Source organism: Hippopotamus amphibius, chromosome 5 (genome assembly GCF_030028045.1).
Source record: "Hippopotamus amphibius kiboko isolate mHipAmp2 chromosome 5, mHipAmp2.hap2, whole genome shotgun sequence".
NCBI classification, from domain to species: domain Eukaryota; kingdom Metazoa; phylum Chordata; class Mammalia; order Artiodactyla; family Hippopotamidae; genus Hippopotamus; species Hippopotamus amphibius.
Window position 1 is genome coordinate 121,846,754 of NC_080190.1, and position 19,412 is coordinate 121,866,165.

General features: G+C 38.8%; 1 protein-coding gene across 6 annotated transcripts in view; it reads left to right on the top strand.

Annotated features, from left to right (window-relative positions):
* ASPH (aspartate beta-hydroxylase) overlaps positions 1 to 19,412 on the top strand; it is a 202,329-nt gene that overhangs the window by 43,488 nt on the left and 139,429 nt on the right. For 2 of the 6 annotated variants that reach the window (XM_057736089.1, XM_057736091.1), the window contains one exon: positions 6,393 to 6,434. The exons of 2 other annotated variants lie outside the window; for them this stretch is intronic. In XM_057736089.1, coding sequence (XP_057592072.1) covers positions 6,393 to 6,434 — 42 coding nt within the window. Of the gene's footprint in view, positions 1 to 6,392; positions 6,435 to 8,608; positions 11,459 to 19,412 lie in introns of those variants that run through there. 2 more of the 6 variants (XM_057736093.1, XM_057736095.1) reach the window with 2 other exon arrangements.

Genomic DNA, 19,412 nt, shown 5'->3' on the forward strand with positions numbered 1-19,412 from the left:
TAAGGTGAGATGTCATTCACTTCCCACCTCAAACAAACCTCATACAGCTTACGAGTGATAAGACCCAAGACTTTTGGTTTCTTTTACCCTTTTGGCTCATGTTTGAACCTCTGTGAAATTTAGGTTAGCTTTGGTTCTTTGTAGAGCTTGAAAATTGGAAAATATCTGCATTTTTTAAACATTTCATTTAACTATGATAGATTTCTACTTTCCAAATATTTATTCTTATTTTTTCCCATTTAATCAAGTTGCTTTCAGAAAGTGGATTATTCACCCATTTTTTTCAGAAGGGAATATGACAAATATAGTTTCTTTTGTAGAAATCACTCTTGTAGGCTATCAAAAGGAGAGCCTGAGAGTAAAAGTCTCAATCGGAACCCTGGGAGCACAGCCACCTCCCCCCGACTCAGCATTTACATGTGTCGGGAAGACTGTCCAATTTGCTAATCTTATTTTAAAAAAGCATTGTTCAGTGGCTCCTTTTGGAAACTGTTAAAGTGTATTGCACATTGGACAGTCCTTACGCTTAAATGACTATTATAACCCTCGTTGGTCTTTTGCCAGTTATTCAGGGAATATGTTTCCTTCTGTGAATATTTCTGACAGTCAAAATCTTCTGATTTTGGAATGTTACTATTTTGGAACAAATGAGTAAGATTTAAGAATGTTCTTTTTGAAAGTGTATGCCGTCTTTACCCATTCCTGTCATGTCTTTCACTTTGAACTTGAGTATTGTTCATTAGATTTAAATTCAAAAGCAGTCTTAGGCCTTGCTCTCGGAGAAATTCCCTTAGCCGAATGTCTGAGATGGATTTTTTAAGGCAGTCTTGTTTCTTCACGCTTCATTGCTACTAACTCTAGAAGATGTTTGATCAGTTTATGAGAAGTAAATAATGAAATTTGTGTGTTAAAAATGTTTGGAATCATTAATTTCTCATCAGGCTCTGCTTTTTTTTTTTGTCATGATACTAATGCACATTTTATGTACAGAAATTAATTATGCTGTATTCTTGTAAGTGAAAAATAAGAATTGAGATAATATTTTGCCATTTCTTTGGTACCCCTCTCTGATCAGCCCCTTTGAAAAGCCTCTGATGAAGGTAAAATCCAGGTAGCTGGTGAACCCCTGACTTCTGTGACTGCCTTCAACTGTGCTTAAGGCTTACGCTGGTGAGAAAATAAAGTTGTTTGCAAAACTGGCATAGAATACTTTGAAGCTGATGCAAATTGCTTAGCTTACATTTTATTTATTATATGTGCAATGATTTTTAGTCTTCTAAGGATTTAGTGTGTAATATTCTGTTTGACCATAGAAATATTTTCCTAGCTTTTGTCTTTTAAGCTTAGGAACTTAGTTAAAAAGGCAAAAATGTAATCTGTACATTCGAATGTTTATTTATGCTGACGGAATTTTACATGGTACTATATTTGCTCTATGTTTCCAGTTTGAAACAAGCAAAAGCACTTTGAGGGATGTGCTCTGAGTTCAGATGGCCTCTCTCCTCCGAGCTGCCCTTCCTCAGATGAAACTGCGTTGTCCAGTTGAAAAGGCACCGGGTTCTCTGGAATTTGGTACAAAAACAAGGAAGTGGCACTCAGGGGACTTCTTTTCTGCGCTTTAGTTTCTTTCAGCCCTTATTTCCCCTGGGACGTGAGGGGTGGAGTGTAAGTCAGTTGGAGAAGCATCTTCTGGGTGCCAATCTTATTAAATCCCTGAGGTCCAGCTGCCGGCCCACTGCATCACGCAGATGCCTCGGATATAATGGAATGCAGGGGGACATCCTGCTTTCTCATCTTGTACTTGATTCTTTGTTCTAGAAATTACCTCCCTGTCTCACAGAGCTGTATCCAGACATGTATGAAAAACTGTTTTCTCTGCTTAAATTCTGATTTGTTTTCATTTACAGTTAGCTAGATGGCACAAAATATTTCCTTGTCTGTCCTGATGTTTATGACTTTGGAGAATTAGTAAAAGCAGATAGAAGCGTAGACAGTTATGAATTTGAACACCTGGCAGTTACACCTTTTGGGGATTGATGCACAGTGATGCTTTCTAAATCAGATCCTGGTCTGTAAAACAAGTAAGGCGTTTTCTGTGTTTGGGACTGTGGAAATTTCTGTGATCAGCCTGCATGTTTGGAGCACTTTTATCAAGTGCAGTGATACAGACTTTATTATCACAAGTCAACTGTTGGAATAGTATGTTGAATTCTCTGCCTCTGTTATTTGTTGAGATAACCCTGTAATACACAGGAGTAGATATTAACTAAATTGTGAACTTTTTGAAGTTGGGAGTCAGGTTAGGCTGCATTTGAATCCCTCTTCAAGGCTGAGCCCAACAGAGGGTATTTATTAAATATTTGCTGGGCTTAGACTTGGAGAATGAGAATGTCAGGATTTACCCATTGCATAATAAAATGCTGATTTTTTTTTTAAACAGTAAATAAGTGAAAATAAGTGAAAGTTATTCACTTATTGGATGCATTTTTTAGTGAAAAAATAATTGGATGTATTTTTTTCCAAGAAAAATGACACTTTGATGTTCATATTACAGTAAACCGACCTATGCTAGCAGAGGTCTTCAGGTGGTCTTTCTGCGATCTCATTTGCAATTGTGTCTTCATTTTATTTTTATTCAAACGCGCAGTCTCTGGATGTAATCCCTTCTTAAGCTTTTAGTCTTTCAGTTCTCTGATGTTCTGATCTTCCCTTATCCCTGAGGGTTGGAAGGTTCATAGCTTCCTTTTTTCAAAAATGTTTGTGATAATATTGTTACATCTATTTAAAAATAAAAAGGAAATTGGTGTAGTGTCTTGACTTGTATTTTTCCAAGATTAGACTTAGGTTCTAGAGCAGCAGTCTGCCTAGCTCACAGAATCTTCCCTTAGGCATTTGGGGCCTCATCTATAGTCGGCATTGTGGTAAACTATGTTGCTTGGTACCAGCAGGAGGAAGATTCAAAACTGAGGCTCAGAGTGGCTCAGTAGTCTCAGCAGGGACGGTGGGAGTGACTGGGATGACCAAGTATGACATGATACCCGGCTGACCAGTTCTGCGCCCAGCTCCCTGAAAGCCTGGGTTTCTGTAACGGAGCCAGTTTCCTAAGATTGTGGTGGAACCGCAGGTCCAACCATTGGCCTCATGATTCAGCGTTTTAATTTCACACAGAACATTTCACTTTGAAAATGCGTGTGGGATCGTGGCTCTGAGGCAGTTGCCAAAATAATGTTGATTACCTTTAGGCAACTCCCTCAGGCTCTCAGGGAGGTATAATGAGACCTGCTTTTTTCAAATTTTTGTATACAGATTCCCAGAAAATCAACCAAGCTATTAACAATAATTACCTTAAACCATCAGAATAAACAGAATAAACATACAGGGCAGAAAAAGTAAGCAACATGGTGATTCCTTTCTTTCTTTCTTCCTTTTTTTTTTTTTGCCATTCTCTTTGACCACAGCCACATTCTAGTGGCCTGGGTTCCACTATCCTTCTCCTTTCTCTATGCTGTGCAGCATTTCTTTATTCTGAGAAGTTTTTCAAATAGCTGTTTCCTCTCCTTGGTTGTTTTCTCAGAAGCTGACCTTTGCCCTGTGTCTGCATCTCCTACTTCTGGCCTCCTCCTTTCTCTCTCGCTGACTCGGTTTCTTTCCCCTTAGCAGGGTCCCCAAACTTCTGGGCTGCAGGCCGGTGACGGTCCATGGACTGGTACGGGTCCACAGCCTGTTAGGAGCCGGGCCTCACAGCAGGAGATGAGCAGCGGGCAAGCGAGCAAAGCTTCATCTGCTGCCCTCATCACTCCCCATCATTCCCCATCGCTCACATTACCACCTGCACCATCCCCATCCTCCCCCACCCCACCCAGATCTGTGGAAACATTGTCTTCCACAAAACCGGTCTCTGGTGCCAAAAAGGTTGGGGACCGCTGCCCTGTAGACATGCGTTTGTTTCCTCTAGCCCTCAAAACCCACGAATACAGATCACATTCTTCAAACTCTTACTCCTTTTCTGCCCCCTGAGAATCTTGGGAAACTCTAAGGAGGGCAGAGAGGCCGTGATGAGTAACCCTGCGGTTTTGCTCACCTTGCTTTCTACCTGTTTTCTCATTGTAACGTGACCGTCTCTTGTACTCCTTGTAAAACTGTAAGCTGAGGAACCTTACGGGGACAGTTACTAACTGACAGAATTCAGCAGTGTTCTTACCCTAAACTTTTGCTCATGCCTTCCTTCCTACAACTGCTACGTTGACTTTTAGAACCCTGCATTTTCCATTGATTTATTCATACGTCCATTCATACATCCATTCATTCATTCCCTGCATTTTCTCAACTCTCCACTCTTTCTATGTTACTTAGGGCTCCCGTGTTACCTTCTGTTTTCCAAGTGCTGTGCTTTTTTTTCATGTTTATACTCTTTCCTTCAGAGACTGAATGCGATGATTGTGGTTTAAGTTATTAGTTCAGTGTTTGTCATCTCAAAAATATTGAAAAATGATTGAACATGTTCTTTAAGTTCAGAAAAGACAGCCGAAGTTTATACTTTGGAATTCTCTATAGTACAGTGGCACATGGTTAATTTGTATCACTGTGGGGATTTACACCCAAACTGGAAAAGTTTTAAATCAAGTACTTTTATTTTCCTGTGTCTAATCAGCTAATCTGATGTTGATCTGATATTTTGGCTTATTTATGACCAAAGTTAACTCTAGCCTTTTCATCAGTGTAGCTCTTTCGACTATATCATAATAGTGGAGGGAAAGGGGGATGGTCTGATTCCTGCCATTCTGTTTTTTAAGGGAAAATTCAGGCCTTGCCAGTCAAGAACATGCAGGAATCGGTAGGGGACATTAGCATCATTAAAAGTGTATTTTAATGCATTATGCTGATTTCTTTTGCACATTGGCTAATACCCATGTATTTAAAAGTTGTCATTACAAGAATGTTAGATATTTTACCTAAATAAACTTTATTGGGGAGAGATCCAAGATAGCATTCGGTATTACAAGGTGTTATGCTGTTTTTGCTAGAGTTTAGGAAGGAATTGGGCTTTGTCTGTGAAAAATAGTTGTCAGACCCACACTGGTTTTGGCTGTGTGTGCATGTCCAGTAACTGGACAGATACAGATAGCCACGTGGAACTGTTAATTCACGTTTCTGTTTTTAATGCGGTCATTGGTAAGATATACTACTTTTTTTTTTCCAGAATGACAATGGTGATATCTCAACCAAAATAAATTGCCATTCTCAAATGGACTGTCTCATTTGATGGAAACAAATTGCCATGAACAGAGAAGGAGGAAGGGATTTAGGAGTGGAGGGTGATTCGAGCTGTGTGACAGGATAGGAGTAGAAACACCTCATACTGGACATGGGAGTGTGATTATGGTTTTGAGAAACATGTAGGTGGGGTTTCACGGTTTCCAGCAGGAATATGTGTGAAAGGACTTAGGGGCTTTCTCAGGACAACACTTCAGACCTTAGCTGTAGAGTGACGGGTTGTGCATGGTGCTGACTCCACCGGGGACGGGCAGGAATCACCATACCTCCTGCCCTTGTGTACCCAGGAAATGGATCGGCAACCGGGAATGCCACTTGGGAAAGTTTGTTGATGCATGAGTGTAAAGTAACATTTATGGGACCAGGAGATAGAATTGGGAACATCAGTTGGCTGGGATGCCAAGTACAGGCTGGTTGGAATAAGTGTACGGAGAGGTGTATATGGTGCTGACATGTGTTAGAAGGTTACAAATACACCCACTATCAGAACTTTCATATGCCTAGAGAGGAAATAGAAAGCCCTGCAAAGTTTTTAGATGGAGAGTAAAAGAGTTAATATATAGCTCCATAATAATATAATTTTTTATGTAATTTTTTATAAAGAAAGTTTGAAACTATGGGAGAAAAGCCATAATTATTCAGACAGTAAAGAGTAAAATTCTGTCAAATTATGCGATCCTTCTTTTGAGTGGCAGTAAGGGAAGTTAGGAAGTAAGGTCCCCAGGTCCTTTTACCCCTAGTGCTGGTAATTGATCACCTGTGTCCAAGCAGAAGTCCACTGACATCCAGGTACCACTGAGAGGGAAATGCCATTTCCTGTGGTAATTAGACATCTCTAAAGCCAACAGTTCTTTCAGATCTAAGGCAGGTTGTGAAGCTGATAAAATCAATGATTTTTTTGGTAAATGTGTTTTTCACTTATAGATAGTGAAAATAAGGTTCTGAAATGATGTATAAATGATAGATATTTGTATGCTGAAGGAGTGTATTTTTTATTGGTGAATTTAATTAAATTTGTTCAGTAGATGCGTCAATTTAAACTATTTTATAGATACTTATTTTTTAATTACCTTAATATTTTCTGTTTGTAACTATTTTCATCCTGTAAATACCAACAGAAGGACCTGGTGGGGTAGCCAAGAGAAAAACCAAGGCTAAAGGTATTTTCTGTTTTTCAAATTAGCCTTGAGTGAATCAAGTTTAATGCTTGAAAATGCATGACAGTTTATAGATATGTTTTGTAGATGCAGCTACTAATGCTAAACATTATTGTGTTTTGGTTTTGGGTGCACCTTTGGTTGTAAGTAGTTTTATCAAGATTTCATTAAAGAATTTTCTGCCTCAGGCCTATACTTTTAAGTCATTTCCTTTTCATATTATCAACATTCATTATTTTCTCAGTATTTAAATTACACATGTTACATTTACAGTATACACATCCTATCTACCTTCTAAAAGCCTTTCTTAGTCTGAATTTTTTGGTTACTGTTGGACATAAAGATGAGTTCATCAGTGATGATGAATTTTTTAGTCACTGTTGGACACAAAGATGAGTTCATCAGTGATTGATTTTGTTTTTCCAAAAGCTCTGATGATGCTGTCTTAGAGCACAGTACAAGCTAGTGTGACCAAACTTGTAGTTTTCAGTAAAATGAAAACTTAGATTTATAATCTGGAACACTGCATTATGAGGTAGAGGATTTGCTGTGTTTGACATTTTGATTCATTAAAAATTGTTATACCTGTCAACCCTTCTGTACAGGCTAACAGCTATTATTGTGGCCTTATTTTATATCCCCGTGGTTTTTCTTGTTCACTTGTACATATTTCTGTCCTCTAGGGAGAGGGGCAGGGGGAAAGTGCATGCTTTTCTTTATAAACTCGTCGTAGTCTTTTGTGTTCAAGCGCTTGGCATGTTGTGTGTAGTTTTATTTTGGCGAAACATTAACAGGTGAGACTTTTACTATGTGATTTACTAGGTTTTGTGATTTGTATTTTAATTTTAAGATTAGGAAATTTTAATGTTTTGACTTTGATATCCCACCTGAATAATTCCCGGGAAGAAAAACAGAATTTTTTACCATTTTATTCTTATGAAATAAATGGCCAATAAAGTGTAATTTGACTCCTTGATCTAGAGGCAAATTCAGCATTACAGATTTCATGTTTTAGAAGCTGTGTGCAGAGTCAGACATGCCGGCATTGCGCCAGCTTGCTGCTCCTGCAGTGGCCTTATCTGTGTTTCTCTGAAGGGGAACGAGGACTCGGAGGATGGTTGATGATTTATGAATTCTATTCTGTATTTTTACAAGGTTTTAATAAAATTGTCAGGAAGAATTGAATAACATTTTGTCCTATGTGAGTTTTACGTGATTCTGATGGGCAGAAACACCTCCCACGTTTTATTATATTAAAGAAATCTTTCTCTTTTTTGTTTCTGCTTAAATGCTATATTATACAGTAAACACCTTGCTTCTTTTATGATTCGTTAATGAGAGATCAAGCGGGTGAAATTCAAAGTTTTTGCTAGCAGCACTGTTAAACTTTATTTAAAGCAAGTTGAAGGCAGCACCTCATGCATAATTTGGAATCACCCATATATTCCATTTAATTGTGTGAGCATGGACAGCATAGAAGTTGGCTTGGAGTGGCTCAGCATAAAATAACAGGAAATATACTTAAAGGAATACTGATTTCATAATGTCGAATAGAAGCAGAAAAGAAGTTCTCCTTGCCATTTTAGACACTATAGATGACAAACTTAAAATTTCGTGCTCATGTGGAAAGTGTATTTTTCTAAACTGAGAAAATTAAATGATATTTAACTTTTCATTTATGCATTATATTTGTTTCCAAGGAATGCAAGCACAAGCATTTTTTAGGACATAATTTTTTTGTTAGAGCTGAGTTTTAAATTATCTTTGTACAAATACTTGCAAGTTATAGAAAATTTGTTCCTGCATGGTCAGTGTTCCTTTAATTATGTTGTCATAGCTGTGACATGTGGGTTGTTCACACTCTGTGTAAAGTGCTGCCGTTTGGGTGGACTCATTTTATTAATATTGCATGTTAACCTTGTTCTGAGACAAATCATGCTGTAGTGCAAGCTGGAAAAGTGATGGCAAGTTTCTAGCATTTCTTTTATAGCTGATACTTGATAGAGGTTTGCATCTGTTTTTAGCCAACTTAAAACTAGTGGATGAAAGTTACTTTTTGAATGATCGTTTCATGTGTGTGGGGAGATAGAAAAAAATATTTTTGCACTAAGTTGCTGTCTATGATTTAAGAGATGATGTCAATAAACATTTTTCCCTTGAATTGGAAAACCCGAAAGTTAAAGAACTCACTAAAGAAGAGCTCAAGAAGGAAAAAGAGAAGCTTGAGTCAAGAAGGGAAAGTAAGCATGAAGAGAGAAAAAGGGGGAAGAAAGAAAAAGAGGATGACCGGAAGGATAAGAAAATTGCGGAAGCAGATGTTTCCAGGAAAGAGTCTCCCAGGGGTAAAAAGGACAAAGAAAAGGAGAAAGTGGGACTAGATAAAGGTACTAAAACCAAGGAAGATAGGAAGAAATCAACACATATCAAGGATGTTTCTGGTAAAGTGGCACCCAGAAACAAAGATGATAGGAAGGACGGGAGAAGTTCTGCCAGACATGCACACTTAGCAAAGGGGAATAACCAGAGGAGAAAGAACTAAAGCTCTAGCAGCAGCATCCCAGGAAATGGTAATATTTTTCATCGCGATTTGCTGCAAAAGGGCATAGAAAACTTAGTATTGCTCTGGTCGGGGAAGGTGTGTCATTTAGCCACTGAAGATATTTATTGGTGCTCAGCAAGTAAATTCTTTGAAATTGAGGTACCTGTCTCATGCTTCTAAATTTAAAAGATGAAGCATTAAAAAAGTATGTAATAAAAATGTGAGGTAATAACGCCTATTTTTATCCACTTGTTGATCGTGTATCCAGATACATGTAAATGTATTATATGAATTGTAATGAAATATAGAATATTTTCATTGGAGTTAAGCAAGAATATTAAATTTTTAAATAGTATTTATATGCAGAGTGATTTGTAAGTTTCAGAAATGATCAATACTCAGGAGGTTATCTTCGTTCTCTGTTAGCCATTGTTTTTCTTCCCTCCTTCGCCTTCCTGCTTCCCATTCTTCTTCACCTGCCCTTTTCCTTCTCCACTTCCTGTCTCCATCCCCTCTTCCTCCCGGTCTTTCTCTGCCCCTCCCCCCAGCTCTTCCGAGGGCACCTCCTCAGGCTCTTGTGATGCTGCCTGCGTGTCCCCCTCCCCAGGCCCAGCCGGCCCCCCGGTCTCTCAGGGGGCTGTCCCTCCCTCAGGTTCTTCTCCATTCAGCTCTTCCTTCTGCGTCTCGCTCCTTTCTGCCTCTCCTCCTTGGTCTTGTAGTATCTCACTTTACCTCCTTTTTCACCCCCCTGTACCACCTCACCCCTCCTCCCCCGCTGCTCCCTTTCCAGCCATCCCTCCCCCACCTTCTCCTGTCTCCCAATCAATAGTTAGTGTTCACTGTGTTCTGAGAATTCTAGAAACAGTCCTGGATAAAAGAGAGAATTTTATGGAGAAGAACAATTTTAGAACGCTTATTTGTAACATCTCTGCAGACTCAGACTAGTCATAGAAAGGCTTTAATTATTTCAAATTAGGGTATACTTTCATTTTATATCACACAGTTTTTCAGTTATATTGGAATGTTGTATCATACTTGTTTACCATTTCTAAGGAGATGCAAATTTGAGATCTAACCAGAGATCAAAATTGAATTCAGAAAACATTTAATAAAATGACATTTCAATAAGAAATACATTTCTGCAAATGGTTTGTGCTGTCCTGCATGAAGTCTTAAGTCTGTAACTGTGACTGCTGGTGAGATTCAGTTATTGAATTTGAGAAGAGTAACCTGATTTGTTGTAACAGAATCATAAGCGCTGCCACAAAATGTTTATGTTTTAAATAATTCTTCAACTTTTTCTGTGAAGAGCTTTTAAAAACAGATTTTGGCCCAGTTAGAGAGATTTCAAATCAGAAATGAATAACCGTTAATTGGCAAAATTTTCTAAAAGTATTCTGGACTTACAAAAAATATGCTGGCACCTTTTACTGCCTAAAATCAGACACTCATACATTTAGTTGACAAGAATTCCAACTGACAGAATAAAATTATACAGCAAGGGGGCAGGCCTAGAGAATATCTAGTCTAACATTTCTAATGCAGTCCTATCATTCTCTTGTTTAAAAACTGAGGCCCAAAGAGATTGTCACATGGGTTACCTTGGGTTTCATATGTTGATCAGTCTGGATTTTATGGTTTTTATAGATTGATTATAGGAGCAGAGTAAACCACAGGAAATTGTATGGCTCATATGGTGGCAAATACAGGGGCACTGGCTTGAGGTGAATAGTTCCCAAGTATAGACCTGTAATCAGAACTGTTTCTTTTTAAGTCTTCTCAAATCTTGACCCTGCTGATTTCTACTTGACTTTATTCTATATGGAGGTGCTACTACTTGATGAGGAAGGTGGCCCCCAGCAGCCCCCAGACACTTTTTTCTTGTTTAGTCCTTGTGCAAAGATGCACTTTTCTGGGCTGGCCCTGGGAGAATAGTCCTGGGAGATTCTGTGTGTCCTGATTAGGCCTGGAAGCATCTGTGACCGTTCCTGTAGTCGGGGGCGGGCTGGCTCCTGTGCACAAAGCTTTAGGTGGGGGTCGAGGGGTTCCCTCTCAAACCGCATGAAATGTTTCCTGCAGGAAAGAGGCTCTGAGAGAAGAGGGAGGCTCTGAGAACTGCACAGAACAAGAAGCAAAACCATATCCACCAACCACATAAAATTACAACCTTTAAAAAATATATCGTGATGTTAGAATTTGCTAAGATAGATGGATTTCTTAAATTTATGTACCAAATTTTGTGTTAATTTCTGTACAGGTACCTTTTTTTTTCTCCCTTGCAGAGAAGGGCAGAGAATTATAATTACCTTTATTGAGGGCATTCTGATAATTTTTACCTTGGTTTTTGAAGGGCAATCAATGGCTATGGGGCATAAAGTACATAAGTACTAAGTTCTGAGAAATGAGTGAAAAAATTTAGAATAACCCTAATCAGTGTAAGCATATAAACGTTAGTCTTTTAATAAAGCACCTGGAAATTTTAGTTCTATCACTGAGTTTTCCTTTGAATAGCAGCTCAAAAATTGAATTGAAACTTCTCTACTAAAACATTAAAAATATTTCAAGCGCTCTTGTGAACTGGGAATTGGCTTCTTTTCTTCCTTCCTTTCTTTCTTTCTTTCTTTCTTTCTTTCTTTCTTTCTTTCTTTCTTTCTTTCTTTCTTTCTTTCTTTCCTTCCTTCCTTCCTTCCTTCCTTCCTTCCTTCCTTCCTTCCTTCCTTCCTTCCTTCCTTCCTTCCTTCCATTCCCTTCAGTAAATAAAGGCTTCAATTGAATTTTATTGACATTGAGGTGACACTTCACCCAGCTGCATTGGCACTTACCATTCACCTAAAAAACTTAGTGCAAGATATGTTTTTGATCATGATTAGTGGGTTAAAATTATGCTTGCTTTCTTAGTTTTACTTTCTTTTTTATTCAGTACATAGTTATTTCTATAGTCTGCTGCTTTATATTGTTATGTAAGGATAATTAAAACCAGAAAGGTCACCCTTTTGGAATGTCAACTAAAAACAGGAACAAAAATTTCATAATTTGAAGTAGTTGGGAGTCAGAAAAAATCCTGAAAAGTGAAAATTAAATACTGAACATAAGTGTATTTTGTTATACCACTAACAGATTCCTTAAGTTACACTGAGATGATGCATAGAATTCTATAAAATGACATTCTTGACATAATTTTTCTTTAACTTTGTATGATAACATGTCCCTTGTGAGTCGCAGTCATCATAAAGATGTCAGTTTTACAATAATATTTGAGAGCCTATCAGTTTTTCCAGGACTCTCATATCCTTTAGTGTTCAAAATACTCTCTCTGGAAGCACTTTATCATCACTGATTTTTTTTTCCTTCAGTAGTTGTGATATGTAACTTCTGTGTTTCATTGGTTAATGGCTTTGTGTGTGAATTTCAGTTATTTCTGACATTGCTTGTAATCAACTATTTGAAATCTCATTTTTTTTTTCACAAGATTTTCAGTTTTACTTTATGGATGATTTGCATTGTGTATAGAGTTCTACAACATTTCAAAATGAGGGAGAAAGTGGTAAAGAAATTGTCGTAAATCTGTCAGCATGCAAGTTTGAGTTAATCCTGGGGAATTAACTTGGCCAGTGATTGGCTCATGGAGAGTATTTTGTAGTGTAGTCATCCAACTTTGTAACTTAAGAGGGTCTCATAATAAATACTTGGGTAATAAGGACTCCTGTATATACTTCCATTAGAAAACAAGGATAGTAAACAAGTATGATTTCAAACGTTAATTGTTTGGGACTTCCCTGGTGGTCCAGTGGTTAGGACTCCACGCTTCCACTGCAGGGGGCACAGGTCCCATTCCTGGATGGGGAACTTAGGTCCCACATGCTGCTCGGCCAAAGGGGAAAAAATTTTAACTGTAAATGTCATTTTCCATGAAGTGGGTCTGCTGATTTAGGCTGTGTCTCCAGACTTTTATTCCTTCTCCTGCGTCCTCCACTGTTCCTTCTGTTAATGCTGGTTGGTAACAATTCTCCAAATTGATTACTGAGTTCACTATAAAATGCATCTTGGAAATGCTGGTTTTCCTCTCCTTTCCCTCAGGTGGTTGTGGGAGCAGCTGGCATTACCTGTGCATGAGCTGCTGGTACATGGTTGGCACTCATGCTTTCCTTTCCTTGGGCAGAATAATGGGAATAATTCTACCAAGTTGGTTCCGTCAGTTGTTAAAAGTTTGGAAGCAGTGGGGCTATAATTCCCACTCCTACTTTTATCAATAGATTTTTAGACAAATACTTAAGTTCTTTATTCTTTGTAACTAATGTATCTTTGTGAAATGGTGTACTGGGTCCTCCTTTGTTCTAAGGAGATCCTTGAGGGAAGCAAATAAAAGTAATTCTAAATGTTACATATGTATAAAGCCACAAGAATGCTTAGTTATGTAAAGGATACTGTTACAACATGGAAACACAAGCTGTGAAATGCAAAGCCTAGAAAAAAGTTATGAAGAAATAAAGTGTAGTCTTAAGTATACGGTATAATTGAGAAATTTCACAACCAGTCTGATAGTGAAAAACTTATTTATAAGTTTGCTTTGTACTCAGAACACATTTTTCCATAGAAGCAATTTTATGGTCCACAAAAACCTATTCAATTCCTAATTCCCAGTTTTGCAAGTCTCAGTGTAACTGTGTTTCTATGGAAAAGGCATATTCTTCCTCAGGATATTAGGAACACATTTAGTTTCACTTCTAAGTATTTTCCAGAATTCTTTTGGTAACGTGTGAATTCATTCAAATTAGCTAATGTGGACCAAAAACATTGATTGGCTCACGTAACTTTAAAGCCCAGGTTTTTGTCATTTGGTTATGCTAGCCCTGGGGGCTCAGACAGTGGTCTGAACCTCTCTCTCTCCATCTTTGGACTCTCTCAGGAGGTGGCCTTCCTTCTCAGGCAGGCTGGAGTCCACTGTGCTGATATTTACTCCTAATACTTACAGAGTGGGGGATGGGTCACAAAGCTGTGGCTGCAAGACCATGGGCATGTGAGTGCCACCCTTGAAACTGGGGGATGATGGAAAACCAGTCTCTCAACACAAATTAGTGTGCTTTTACCAGAAGAAGTGGGGCTAGTTGCAGGGCAGGTCACATAGTGAATATTTATACCTTGGACTTCATCTGCACCAAAGGCCGGCAGCTTATGGAATTGTTTTCCCCTCTCTCCCCCTCACCCTGTGCCTCCTGCCCATGTCCAGACATGAAGGGTTGAATGGGATGAGCCTGAGTGGGTATCTCAGAGAGCCGTGGGAATAGAGAGAACTCATCCCAACCCTTGGTCAACATGACCTTAGGCAATTAGAGGAATGTCAGAGAATATTGCTGTTTGATAAATACTGCCATTTAGTTATCAGGTGAATGACATTTATTTTGTTGTTAAGCTCCTTACATTTTCTTCTGGTTCTATCTAAGAAGAAAGACTTTGTTCTTAGGAAACTGAAAGGTGAGTATCACATAGTAGACCCAGAAGGCTTATTCTCATGGAAATCTTGTTTGGGGTACTTGGAAAAAATTCTCAGTAACAATCTTTAGTGTCATGCCCTACCTCCTCCATTTGCCTGGAGATAAAACCACATGAACTAGATGTTTATTACCAGTTTGGGATGTCATTTTTACATAGAAATCAATTTCTGCAAAAGCTTCCATTTTCTAAGCCCCACAGAGCAGAAAATCATCTATTTTCTTTGTTCTTATTTCATACCTCATTTGATTTCACTTCATCTATGTATGTAGCACTCTTTATTAGCATCTATACATCATAGAGGTCTGTCTGTCACTTCTTCCTGTGTCAAACATTTCTTCTCTTCTATCCTAAGAGGTTAGAGGAAGGCATATACTTGAAGTTTCTGTGTTGCTTTTGATAGGGAATTAAAAACCCACATGCTGTGTCATCTCTGTTTCCCATTTATTGATTCCCTGAAGAAATATTCAGAGTATCTGCAGTGTACTGGTGGCTGTTCCAGGCCCTGAGGATACAGTCCCTACAATGAGATGCTCTGAGATAAACAGGGCACAGGGGAAAAAATAAACGGGGCATTTGCTAGTACTGCCCACTTCCCCTCTGCCTACAGTGTGTCCCACTCTGTGGTGGGCCGCCTTCTGCCTCTCTTGAGGATCCAGCTGAGTCATCACATCTGCACTCACTTTCTCTGATCCTCCCAGGTGGTTGGACTGTGTGCCTTTCAATGATCACACATCACCTTGTTTCATTCCTGGACTTTGTTATCAGACTATGATTTATGTCCAGTTCCTATCATAGTAACTGACAATAACAGCCATTCAGTGTATGTTTATTGAATGGTTAACATATAAAATATATTTTAGGTCTGTATACACTGTTAGTAATATCAGAAAGGTGAAAAATATTGTTTTTAAAGAAAAACCCAGAAGCTTCTTCAGTAATTGTTTTAACCTCCTTGTAAGTTGCTGTGTTCATTTTGTGTGTATGTGTGCAAGGACAGGAGTGGATTTGTTTCTTTAGAAGAAATAAAGGAAAACATTAACTGATGGGGAAAATTTGTTGGGTTTAAATTATCTCATTTAATTCTTAAATTATCTCATTTAATTCTTAAAACCCTTCTGAGGAGGTCCTATTTTATCTGCTTTCTGTCCTTGTGGAGACCAAAGGTGTAGCAGTGATAATATGCTCAAGATGTGATTCAAATGGAATTCAGAGGCAGCCCTCTCCGTTCATGTACCTGAGCTCCTACACACGGTCTCCTGTTGTGAGATGTTAAACTGAGTCCACTCATTCCAGTCTTTGTGGAGTCCCTCCACTGGTCCTGAAACCAGGCTCTTTGGAATCTTTCTGGCAGGGTTTAATTCTTTGGAGACTTATGTCATCCTTTTCCTGAAATCTGTCCATCTGGAGTCGTGTGAAGATGATTTGAATCTGGAATGTCTCTTACAGTATGTCAGGGGAAGCTCTTATGGTTCCTTGCAGTAGGGCTGCTCTTGGGACACCTGCCAAGATTGTACCTGCTGATTATACAAGGCAGGGACAACAGCGAGGATTAACATGGCCGATTAGTATGTGTGCCTTTCTGGTTTATTGATTTCCCAGAAGATTTCTCAAGTTTCATGTACCTGTCAGGGTTATTCTTGGGGTGTATTGGTTTTTACTGTTAGACTGCTTGCATGTGAGGCAGTAGCAGTGCTGAGCACTTCCCTGCATGAATCACAGCAGCTGGAGTAACCTGATGGGTAAGATCAACATTTTTATTACTCTCATGCACCACTGAATTAGTAAATCAACGATTGAGAAACTAATTTTTTAAATGTCTTAGCTTTTATGGGCTAAGTATATCAAACCCTGTGAAGCGTCATACTGTGTATAATCCTTACTTTTCCATATTTTGTTGAGGAAGCAGTTTGTACTGTATATAATTATTTTGAAAAGTGAATCCTTCACTCTCACTCAGAGTAAGAGCCGGGTGCCCAGGACCTTTCTGATCCTCAGCCCTGTCCTCTCCAGCTGTGGGCCCCCTGGTCCTTCCTCACTCCCAGCACCCTCCCCGCTGAGGAATTCTGTACTTGGCTGGTCCAGAGCTTTACCTGGAGACTCTTCCCGGGTGTAACTCACAGGGCCACATCCCTGATGTCCTTCAGGAATCTGTTCCAGTCTTATCAGTCAGTCCTTTCCTCCTCAGTTCATTGTCAGTAGTCCTGCACCCTTTCCCTAAGGGCCTGCCACTTTCCTCACCTGATATACTCTAAAGAGTTCATGTTTCTTATCTTCTTAATTGATCCCTTCCTATGGGAGGTAGGGGTTTTGTATGTTGGTTTTCTGTAGAACAATGCCTTGCTGTTAGTAGGTGCTAAATATTTGTTGAATGAATGAATGCAATATGCAACTTAGTAACTTTTAAACTGTTACGTATTTATGGGAAGAAAATCCATTTATTCTTTCCCATTATGGTCAGGTGTGGTCGGGTAGCAGTGAATAAAGTAAGCTGATGTTGGGCTAGAGTAATTGTATCAGGTAATTCAATTTGCTATGAATGGTTGATGTAAAGTGCTCATTTTATTTACTTTCTGTAACTTATTCCATTTTTTAATTAAAATTGGAGGAAAAATTATACATTTATTAAATGTAAACATTTAAAATTTTTTTTCCTAATTTGTGTCATGTGCCCAAAGAACTAAAAGCAAGATATATTTTAAGGGAATTAGTTGATTTTCCAAATCATGCAAGAGCTCTTGCGGTCGGCTTACGATGTTCATTCAACCCTAGATAATTACTGTCAAGCAATTGTGGTCATCCTGCTGCTCTTGCCAGTGTAGGAATGGGAGTGGGTTCTGGTTTTGACTGTTAAAACTGAAAGGAAAGAATGGTGAGAACTTCCAGAAAAGATTTCCTCAAGCCTAGGAGACATCGTCTTCTTCGGGACATCGTCTTGTCTGAAATAGGAGCTTGCAGCTGGGGGCCCCTGATTGCCGTTCTGAAGATGAAGCCATGCTGAGAGTCAGCGACTTGCTGTTAAGTAATAAATTTCCTTCTTGCTCAAGCCAGTGTGAGTTGGTGTTTTGTTATTTGCAGCCCTAGCAACATCAAAACTTCATTTCATAACCTGATTTTGAATATTTATTTCAGTGCTCTCTCCTTGCCATGTGTACCTCATAATAAATCCAGTTTGAAAACCTTTCCTTTGCCTTATATGTATTTATTTTTCTTGTTTAATTTTTGATTACTTTTGGCCTAAAATCTTGCGTGAGACATGGATTTACCACTATTTTCTGGGGAATACTTATTCGTGGATTCATGGGCTAAAATGGACTCGGGCAACAAAAATCATTTTGGAAACACCAGAGTAAAAGCTTCCATGTGGGTTATCAAAACAATACGAATTATTCTAGAATGTGTTTTTGTTAAATATTAAAAAGTTTATAAGGGTCTAGGGAAGGAGATGTGTTAATATGATCTTCAGCTTCTTTGAAGTTGACAGAATAGTTTATTTTTGCACTGATTTTACCTCTGGAAAATAGCTGTGACCAGGTGTCAGTAAATTTACAACTCAGCTCAGCTGCCACTTTGGACAGAAAAGAAAACTGCTCAGTATTTTCTCTCGTCGTGTGCTTTTGCTTTCTCCTGTTGTTTTTCACATTTTACAATTTCAATTTTAGAGACAAATAACTCCTAGCTGACGTAGAGAACGTTGGTTCTTAGCGGCATTGTGGGTCTGGATATTGATGTACTAGTAGTTTTCAAGCACTTTTAGCATCAAAATTTTTTTCAAATGAAACTTTTCTCGAAACCCAATAAGAACAAGATTTTCAGGCAGCTTCAATCTTTATTGTTTCATGAGGGAATGTTTTACTGCTTATTGAACCCATGGAGCACAGTTTTGAGAGCCTGCTGCAGATGGGATTAGTGAAGAATGACCCTAATTTTTCATCCAAACTGAGACGCTTTTGAGAGTGAAATAATTATACCAGGACAAAAGACATAAACTGGGACTGTCCTGGCAAATTAGGCATGTGGTGCTGAAATGGTGGATGCTGCTAGAGTACAAATAGGCATCTTGTTGGTAGATAGTAGCAGGGAAATTGATGTGAGTCCCCTTGCCTGCTCTACAGCCCTAAGCCACGCTGGTGCAGCTAGAGCCTTGGCCCTGCAGAGTCTGCAGCCATTTAAAGAGCAGAGCAGTCACACATCGGGTGTGCTCAGCCCTTTTGCGTGTGTTTATTGAGCACCTGCTATGTGCCAGGTGTTTTCTGAGATGCTGAGAGTGCAAAGATAAATGACTTGATTCTGAAGACTATCCTATTCAGTCAGCAAAACTTAGCCATGAATGAGTCCATACCTGTTCCAGTAACAGTTGAGAGATGTCAGCATGGGTTATTTAAGTGGAAAGGGGCATGGGGGTTTGCAGCCCTGAATTTGGAATTTGAGATGTGATATGTTTTAACAGGCCTTCATCTCTTACCCTTACGCCCTGAAAGTGAGCTATAGTTAGAATCTGTACCTATTTGTGTATGCTTTCTCTGGAATGTATAGTTAGGAGTAGAACACGACTGTATGTGTTGGTGTTTGTTTTCTAATGTTAGGTTTTTTGGGTAAGTCATATCAGAAATAAGTAACTAGAGGAAATATAAATGGTGAGATGGGGTCCTATGAAACTGTTTCAATGTCTTTTTAGGATTTGGGAGAGGCAATTGGGAGGGTGCTTTTGTCAGTGAGAGAAAAATAAAGAGATATAGAAAAGGGAATAATAAGGGAAAAGAAAAAGAACCAAAACAGGAGAGTAAACAATACTGAAATGAGGATTTTCCAGACTACAATAGTATATCTACATTGAATTGTATGAAGGTCCTGACCTTTTCACTCCAGCTATTGACATGCAAGAGCACACGCTCTTTAATATCTACTCTTGCTACAAGATTCTCAGTGAGGTAGCGAAGAGCCCATGGTTT